Source organism: Chanodichthys erythropterus, chromosome 19 (assembly GCF_024489055.1).
Source record: "Chanodichthys erythropterus isolate Z2021 chromosome 19, ASM2448905v1, whole genome shotgun sequence".
NCBI lineage: Eukaryota > Metazoa > Chordata > Actinopteri > Cypriniformes > Xenocyprididae > Chanodichthys > Chanodichthys erythropterus.
The window spans coordinates 21790379-21798488 of NC_090239.1; the positions used below are offsets into that span (position 1 = coordinate 21790379).

General features: G+C 38.9%; 2 protein-coding genes across 6 annotated transcripts; both read left to right on the plus strand.

Annotated features, from left to right (window-relative positions):
- The first annotated feature begins 59 nt into the window (after nucleotides 1-59).
- acbd4 (acyl-CoA binding domain containing 4) lies at nucleotides 60-5973 on the plus strand. 4 transcript variants are annotated; one of them, XM_067369480.1, is made up of 12 exons: nucleotides 60-103; nucleotides 248-292; nucleotides 534-680; nucleotides 887-1007; nucleotides 1119-1203; nucleotides 1381-1501; nucleotides 1628-1708; nucleotides 2025-2113; nucleotides 2197-2431; nucleotides 3026-3240; nucleotides 3628-3681; nucleotides 3801-5973. In XM_067369480.1, exons 3-12 carry the CDS (start codon nucleotides 593-595, stop codon nucleotides 3924-3926), a joined length of 1215 nt encoding a protein of 404 aa, XP_067225581.1. In that variant the 5' UTR covers nucleotides 60-103; nucleotides 248-292; nucleotides 534-592; the 3' UTR covers nucleotides 3927-5973. The 4 variants fall into 4 exon arrangements, with proteins under 4 accessions (XP_067225581.1, XP_067225583.1, XP_067225584.1 ...); XM_067369482.1 differs by having other exon boundaries at nucleotides 3026-3213; XM_067369483.1 differs by having other exon boundaries at nucleotides 2314-2431.
- A 139-nt stretch (nucleotides 5974-6112) lies between these two features.
- On the plus strand, nucleotides 6113-8110 carry hexim1 (HEXIM P-TEFb complex subunit 1). 2 transcript variants are annotated; one of them, XM_067369484.1, is made up of 2 exons: nucleotides 6113-6258; nucleotides 6474-8109. In XM_067369484.1, the coding sequence occupies exon 2, from the start codon at nucleotides 6490-6492 to the stop codon at nucleotides 7471-7473; it is 984 nt and encodes a 327-aa protein (XP_067225585.1). In that variant the 5' UTR covers nucleotides 6113-6258; nucleotides 6474-6489; the 3' UTR covers nucleotides 7474-8109. The 2 variants fall into 2 exon arrangements, with proteins under 2 accessions (XP_067225585.1, XP_067225586.1); XM_067369485.1 differs by having other exon boundaries at nucleotides 6121-6263; nucleotides 6474-8110.

Below are 8110 nucleotides of genomic sequence, written 5' to 3' on the forward strand. Positions count from 1 at the left end.
TAACACGTCATTGGCTCTCGTTTTGAGACAGACAAATCATCACCATGAATACTCTATCACGTGACATGACCAGGAAGTTAACTCCTGTCCGAAATTCCAAAAGGTGAGCGATCTTATTTTATTAGTATTTTATTTTTTTAGAGAACAGCAGCATACCGTTTTCAAACTGATTGTGCAAAGAAACTGTGCACTGCTTTTGTAAATTGTGTTTCCAACGTGACCGGTCGTTATATTGTTTTTATTACAGTTATAGATATATGTTCGGCGTTATGGCAGCAGGAGTACAGGGCAGGTGAGTTGAACCTGGCCTACTCTGCTTGACCTCCTGGCTAATAACCTGAAATCAGAGAGGGCAGAATATCTAAATCATCTTGATGACTAAAAATAATTATATTAATTTTAATGAAGGGGTTTTAATTTCATAATCTTTCAAAAGTGCCTTACAAGTAATCCGAGAATACAATTTCTTCCTAAACTTGATTTCTGAACATTGTATATAATGGCAGAATGACACCAGTGAATATTATTTACAGGCTGTCCAGTTAATGAACATTCAGCAGCAGAAGTGTGGGAAAGATAGAGACCGTATGATATGCCAGCTCTTACAATGTCAGAGACCGAGGACTTTCAAAGGCGCTTTCAGGCGGCTGTCGACGTCATTCAAAGCCTGCCCAAAAATGGTAGCTTTGCTCACCATTGACAAAAATTACATTTACATAACAGTAAACATGGCATCATCATATTGTAGCAGATGTAAAACTTGCACAGCTTGTCATTGCAAAACATTTCTGTAAATTATGAATATGAGTCCACCACATCACACTGATTCACATAAATTGCAGCAGGTTGTGACAACAGTGGTAAATTTTAATTCACACTTGCACAGGTTCTTACAGACCCTCTTATGAAGTGATGCTGCGTTTTTATGGCCTATACAAACAGGCAGTCTGCGGCCCATGTACAGCATCACGCCCTGGATTCTGGGATCCTATAGGCCGTTACAAATGGTAAAGTTTTAACCAACTTTCATATTTCAGTTCCATTGTGTGCCTAATTAAAGTAGATGTGATGAGAGCAATTTAGAAACTTAATGGAATGTTTTCCTGGTATTGTGTCAGGGATGCTTGGAACCAGCTGGGAGACATGAATCGAGAGAGTGCCATGGCTGCTTATGTGGATGAAATGAAGAAAGTTGCACAAGAGGTTTGAGAGCTTCAATGAAACCTCATTAGTCCATAAAGCAACTTTAGGCAAAAGAAAGTATTGGAAAATGTTCTCTAAATCATATCACTGTAAATAACATGCAAATTTGTGTTCAGAGTGGCCAGACAAATTATTTGTTTCCATAAAAAATTATTTGTTGTTTTATATCACTAACAGGTAATAGACACCATGCAAATCAATGAGAAGACTGCATCCTTTTTTCACTATTTTGAACCTCTCTATCACGTCATTCATGATATGCCTAGACCTCCAGAGGCACTTTTATCTCTCAGATCGGGTGTGAATTGTTGTTATTATTATTATTATTATTATTAGTAGTAGTAGTAGTAGTAGTAGTAGTATTTTTTGTCAAATACGATGAGTTCTGTGTTATAAGCCTATGATTTCGGTGTTCATTTCAAAGAGAGGGCAACTCAAGAACGGACTCTTCAACAGGAGGACACAGTGACTGTCCCTGACAATGAACTTCAACCAGAGAGCACAGGTTGTGGAATGATTGTCTATAAATGTTGGATGTCCAGAAAATTTTGGAGTTCACCAAACACACACTTTTTCACAATGGAAGAACTTGGGTTTTAAGCTTGTACAAACAAATACTTGTAATTTTACTCTGATCATTTTCACTTTATTAATTTAAATTATAGGAACCTACTATGGCTGAAATGCACCAGTCTTGATCACTATCCAAACATGTCTGACCACAGTTGCTTTTCAAACATTTGTCAGTTGCATAAGTAAAAAATTATGCTTAGACTGTGTGTGTGGTATTTCTACTCTTTCATCGCTGTATATGTGTGTAGAGCCACTTCTCTTTGAGGGTCAGGGGCTGACTAGTGACTCAGAGAGTGACGTCTTCTGTGACTCATTGGAACAGCTGGACATTATTAAGGTATGAAATTTGACTAAATTGAATTAAAATTTATGTGATGAAATATGACCCATGTTTTGTACACTTTTTTTATGCCATTACAGCTTGCTGAAATGCCAGGTGGTAATTACAATTTCCAGAATAGTCATGCTGCGTACATGACTATTTTGGAAACTGAGATCTCTGGAATCCAGGAGCATCATTACAGCCCTCTCTCTCAGGTAACTCAGATGGGTGCTGGACATGGTGATGAGGGAGCAGAAGATAGGCATGTTCCTCCCATGCGGAGGAGGACTGCAGAAAGAGAGGGAATGCAGCAGGACTGGAGGGACCCTTCTGGTGCGGTTAATATGGATTTTTAATTCCACATTATAAACCACAACCCCTGTCATCTCTGGGTTCCTTGTGTCACTATTATAAGTTTACTTATAATTTAATTTACTTGGGTAAATTTTATAAAATTGTGTTTAGAATATCCAAACACCCAGATCCATACACTTACACTACCATTCAAAAGTTTGGTCAGTAAGATTTGTTTAATTTTTAAATGCACCAAGGGTTATTTGATTAAAATAAAGTAAAAACAATAATACTGTGAATTATTATTATGATTGAAAATAACTTTATTAGTTGGATTAATTTTAAAATGTAAATCATTCCTGTGATGAAAAAAGCTGAATTTTCAGCAGCCATTACTCCAGTCTTCAGTGTCACAAGATCCTTCAGAAATCATTCTAAGATGATGATTTGGTGCTCAAGAAATTAAATTGCTTTCAGGTCTCAAGCAGAATTCACTCAAATTATCTTTGTAACCACATTATCAGTGCAGATGAAAATTTGGATGTTATCCCCAATATTAAAACCATGTTAAAGAAAAAATAACAAAAACAGAAAAAGAACAACAAATTGTGTATGCATATGTTTTTGTTACAGGTTATATGGCTCACCGCAATGCTAGATGGCCGGAGCGGCTCTCCTCAGGGGCTGGTTCTGGGCAAGGGGGAGGGGACGATTCTAAAGGTGGGCCTAACAGGCTACAGGACAGCCAGGTGGAGCAGCAGATCATTCTTGCCTTACAGCAACTCAGAGAGGACATGCAGAGTGTCAGAGAACGACTAGAGGTAGTTGAAGGTCTTGCGACTGCAAATGTAAGAAAGCTGAATAAAATCTTTAAAAAAATATTTTTTATCAAAACTGAGCAATATAAAGAATAGAGGCAGGACACTGCATGATTTCAATTAGCAAATATGAATTTGAATATGAAAATACCATTTTTAAGAATTCAAGAAATGGCTCAAATATAAAAAAAAAATTATCAACAGAAGGATTAACCATAACTGCAGTCATAAATGTTCTGCTACTTTAAATGACATTATACTTATTATATATATAAAAAAAAAAAAAAATTGATCTGTAAAAATTTTTCTGCATTAATCTTTTTTCACCCCTAGTGTTTTAAGTGAATAAAAATTAACTCCATGTTTTCACATGTATCTTTATTTTTATTCTATCTGTATCTATATATTTATTTTAAGGCTCAACATTCACAATGGAGATCCCATTTACGATTCACAGTTGCAGAGGCTGAGGTAAAACTTCTGACAGAGCATGAGTCTCAAGAAGAAATTGCTGCTTGTCACTGCTATTTTGATCAGATGTGTGTGTAAAAGAAAATTCTTTAATATTTTAATTTCTGTTTTGCTGACAGGAGAAATGGTGGCCATTTGACTTCTCTGGACGCACATTGCTGCTCTTGTTGGTGTGGCCTTTTGTAACTCAGGGCTTAATGTTTTTGTTGAGGCGGAAGAAGAGAAAGATTCATGTGTGCATATAAATTTACTGTACTGAGTAGAAATGAAAGTAACAGTCAAACTAAAGAATGACCATAAGTGTGACCTGGTGTTCAGGGCTTCAAGTATAGTACTTGTTTGTTAGCCTCAGGTGAAGAGAGGAAAAGTTCTAACATCATATCTCTGAAATCGGATAATTTATCTTGTATGACCAAGATTCTGCAGTTCTGGAGTCCAGAAGCTTATTATGTAATTAAATGTTCATGGTGTGTAATGCTGGTTAAATGTAGCTATGTGCAGAGACTTTGTGAATAATGTATGATATCCATACTCTATTTTTGAAAATAAGTCATGTTAATTTGTATCTCTGTGTTGATGGTTGAAAATGTAAATGCCATCTGCACCACAAAAGAGAACAGATCATACTTGCAGGATGCAGACAGTAACCTTTGCGTGGGGAACATAAGATGCACCGAAGCTGTCACTCTGATATGAGATAAAAGGTCCAGCAATACAATATCTTCTGAACATAAACCATATTTTTGTTTGTTTTATAACGAGAGGATACAAATAAATGCACAACTGTCGCGTTGTGTATAATATAATGATCGTACTCTTTTTATTTCATTTAAAAGTTTATTTACAGACAGAACTGATGTTTACTGCGTTGTTTTCCTTTGTGTAGCTGCAACTCAGTTGATTTTGATTGGGTAACTTACTAGATGCATTAAGTAATATTAAAACTAAATTCATATTAGGTGTTTTCATCTAGGTCAAATTCGCGTATCTCATTGCAATTAAAGCAAGTATCTCTTCCATTTGTTCTGTGGTTGTTGTCGTTCGGAGAATTATTTATCATCAGTTTTTTGTTTTGGCCTTTCAGTGTCTGGTTTGCGTTGTTAAAACAAATGCCTTCAGTGTATATTCCATTTCTTAGCACTACTGATTTAAGATGGAAAAGTTGAGAGCTATGATGCGTTTAGGACCGTGTTTTTACTCTCTTTCGACTGAAACGTTGTAATCTGCAAGAATACGCATTTTAAAAACTTAATGTAAAAAATATCGAACAGGCCTTGTGTTCCGTTTGGCTTTGGTTCTTTTAACAGAAGCAAGGTAGCTTGCTAACTTCCTTAGCACGACTTAATTTATGAGCGAGCGAGTCAACAACAGGGTTTACTCGAACCAAAGCATTTCCATATGATAAGAGAAAATGCATTGGTGTGTTCTAAACCGTCTTCTTAGGTAATGGCGTGAAGGTGTACATCTAATCAGCTCTTTAATATGCTAGAAAGCTTTGCCAGCTAGCTAGTAGCTAAATCCATCTGTTATAACATTTCTGGCAGAGACTTGGGGGAATTCCAAGTATTTAAATTGCAATATTTAAAATGATTTTGTTTTGAACTAAGACGACTGGTTAGTCTTATTTTTAACAGGTTGCTTGTGCTTACTAATTCATATTAATAGACTCCATTATCAAGCTAGCTGGATAGCGAACAGATTGCTAAACAATCGCTTCTTCGTTAGAGATCAATACACGTTACAACGCCAGGACGTTTTATATTTTGTGATGTGACATTTCACTTGAACAAAGGAAAAATTACTTTAGTCGTAACAAATTGCAAGTTCATCATCGCCATGGACACAATGGTTACTATTCACTTTGAATTGTGAGTGTATGCTGTTAAAAGAACTACTTTATGCGTGATGGGTGATCAATCCTCACAAGGGCGCAGGGTGTGGGTTTAATTGTTAAGGTAGAGATGCAAAATAAACAAACGCGATATAGTATTATATTATTGTGTGTTTTATACATACAATAAGGCATCAACACAACTTGAGTATTATTCTTTGTAAATCGGTGAAAATTTTATGTGTCGTAGAATTAGGCGGATGTTTCTACCCGCTTCGGACACGCTTGGTAGCGTCCACTAGAGTGGCCGGGACAGCTTTCTTTTTGATTGACAACGAAATCCAGCAATCAGAATGCTTCTATGGTTCACAGAACGCACAAAAAACTTTTTATCCAATAAAAATTGCGAGAGGGCGTAACCCGCTTAGGACCGAAAACAATTGTTGAATTGTGGGTAATGGAGTTTTGAGGCAGTGATATTGTTGTGTTCCAATGCCTAGAGGGACTTCAAGTCCCACAAAGCAGGAAAAAAACTGGAGGACTGGCCGCATGCGCCTTTACGTGGGGGAGGTAATAAATTCACAAGCCCCACTCTTCTCCGTAGCAGAAGCGAATTGGAGTTTGTAATGGAGGGAAGTGTTCTTGTATTCGTCGAGAAACCAAGTCAATAGTAGAGGGAGCGAAAAGAGTTAACATCAACAGTCTTAGGCAGCATAGTAACTCAAACACGAGATTTGAATTGCACGGTAAGGTAACTAAAATTTGACTTATACGAGTTTGTTCATTCTGTTTCTTATGTTAAAAATCGTTCACTTTTTGAGTAAATATTTCTCTTTCCCCCTCAGTGTTTGGTGGGTTGGTTTAAATGATAGTGTTTATGAAGTTGATTTCTATTTATACCGCAGTTTAACAAAGGAGGGTCTCCCTCATCTCACTGATCACAAACTTGTATCTCCTTCAGGTGGGAGTGTACAGTTATGGAGCTTATTAAAGAAGAAACTGCACCGGAGGATGACAGCAGAGGGCGGCAGAGAGATGGTCTGACAAGTGTCATCCCCTCGAAGCAAGTGCAAAGAAATCAACTGGAGATCTGTCCGGGTCTGGTGTCTGGAGATATACATCCTATGTGCCGCGGCCGGGATAGGAGCGATCCGGAGCCCAAGGCTGGCGACGCAGCAAGTGACGACGGGTTTCCTGCGGACAAAACAAGTAATAAGAGAGACTCTGGATGCACGAGACTAAACACCGAGGGGCTGTCAGATGGCCGCCAGGGCAAGAAGAAGCACAGACGGCGACCCTCCAAAAAAAAGCGCCGCTGGAAGCCTTACTTCAAATTAACCTGGGAGGAGAAAAAAGAGCTGGATGAACGCGAGACTGCGCGGGCGTCGCGGGTGCGTGCCGAAATGTTCGCCAAAGGTCTCCCCGTCGCCCCATACAACACCACCCAGTTCCTGATGGAAGAACACGACCGCGAAGAACCTGACCTCAACACAGAGCTGGCCGGTCGAAAATCCGGGGCGATCCGCTCTGATGACACGGCCAGTGAGGATGAGAATTTTGAGGCCGAAGAAGACGAGGAGGAGGAGGGCGGCGGCGGCGGCGGCGGTGGAGGAGGTAGCGACGGTATGGGCAGACCCGGGCACGCAGGTGGGGAGTTTTTGCAGAGAGACTTCTCTGAGACCTATGAGAAGTACCACGTCGAGACTCTCCAAAATATGTCCAAGCAAGAACTTGTTAGGGAATACCTGGAGCTGGAAAAGTGCATGTCGCGGTTAGAGGAGGAGAACAACTGGCTCCGTCACGTCCGGAGAAATCCCGAATCCTCAGCTGACAGCACTGGCGCTCAGCGCGTGCGGGAACTGGAGATTGAGGTGGAGAGACTGAGAGCCGAGAATAACGAGTTATTACTCAAAGCCCCCAAAAGTATAGGATCAGGACTCAACCGGTCTCAGTCGAGCTGAATCGATGTTTTATTTCCGTTTGACACGTCAAATCGTTTCACTGTCTTACTGTAAACAGCATCTCTATGGTAGCTTATACCCTCTCAGCCTATGCCATCTGAAGGTAATGTTATTCTGACAGAATTTTATTAAAATCTTTAGCGCGGACCCCATATTTGGTCAGTCGACAGTAATGTATGTTAGTCGTTTGTACGATTAAATTGACAATAAGAATAGCCTGCAATGCTTTTCATGTTACGTAAAAAAAGAAAAAACTGCCAGAAACCGACTACTCCTAAGTTTGCGGGTCTTTGCCATGACGTCACAATCACGTCTCAACTAATTTAAGTTTTGTTAATTCACCATAATTATTGAATGTTTGAAAGCGCCTTTCATTTAGAGACAGAGCAAACATGCAGCGTTTCAGATTCACATTTAATGGCGCACATTGCTTCAGTGTGTTAATGCATGATAAGACAGTATGTTGTAAACGGTGGAAAACCGTTAATGGTGTTTTGCCCAAATATATTGTCGATTAAATTATTTCACGTTTTAGTTCTAATTTTATTTATCTCTTTATGTTGCCTCATATTCTGTCAGTCTTTACAATATAAAAATCCATATAAATTTCAGAGTATTCCTTTGACACTTCCCACAA

Coding starts and splice junctions, on each gene's coding strand:
- acbd4 (XM_067369480.1), top strand. CDS start 593: ATGCCAGCTCTTACAATGTCAGAGACCGAGGACTTTCAAAGGCGCTTT. Junction 1,008..1,118: donor CCTATAGGCCGTTACAAATG/GTAAAGTTTTAA, acceptor GTATTGTGTCAG/GGATGCTTGGAACCAGCTGG. Junction 3,241..3,627: donor AAGGTCTTGCGACTGCAAAT/GTAAGAAAGCTG, acceptor ATTTATTTTAAG/GCTCAACATTCACAATGGAG.
- hexim1 (XM_067369484.1), top strand. CDS start 6,490: ATGGAGCTTATTAAAGAAGAAACTGCACCGGAGGATGACAGCAGAGGG.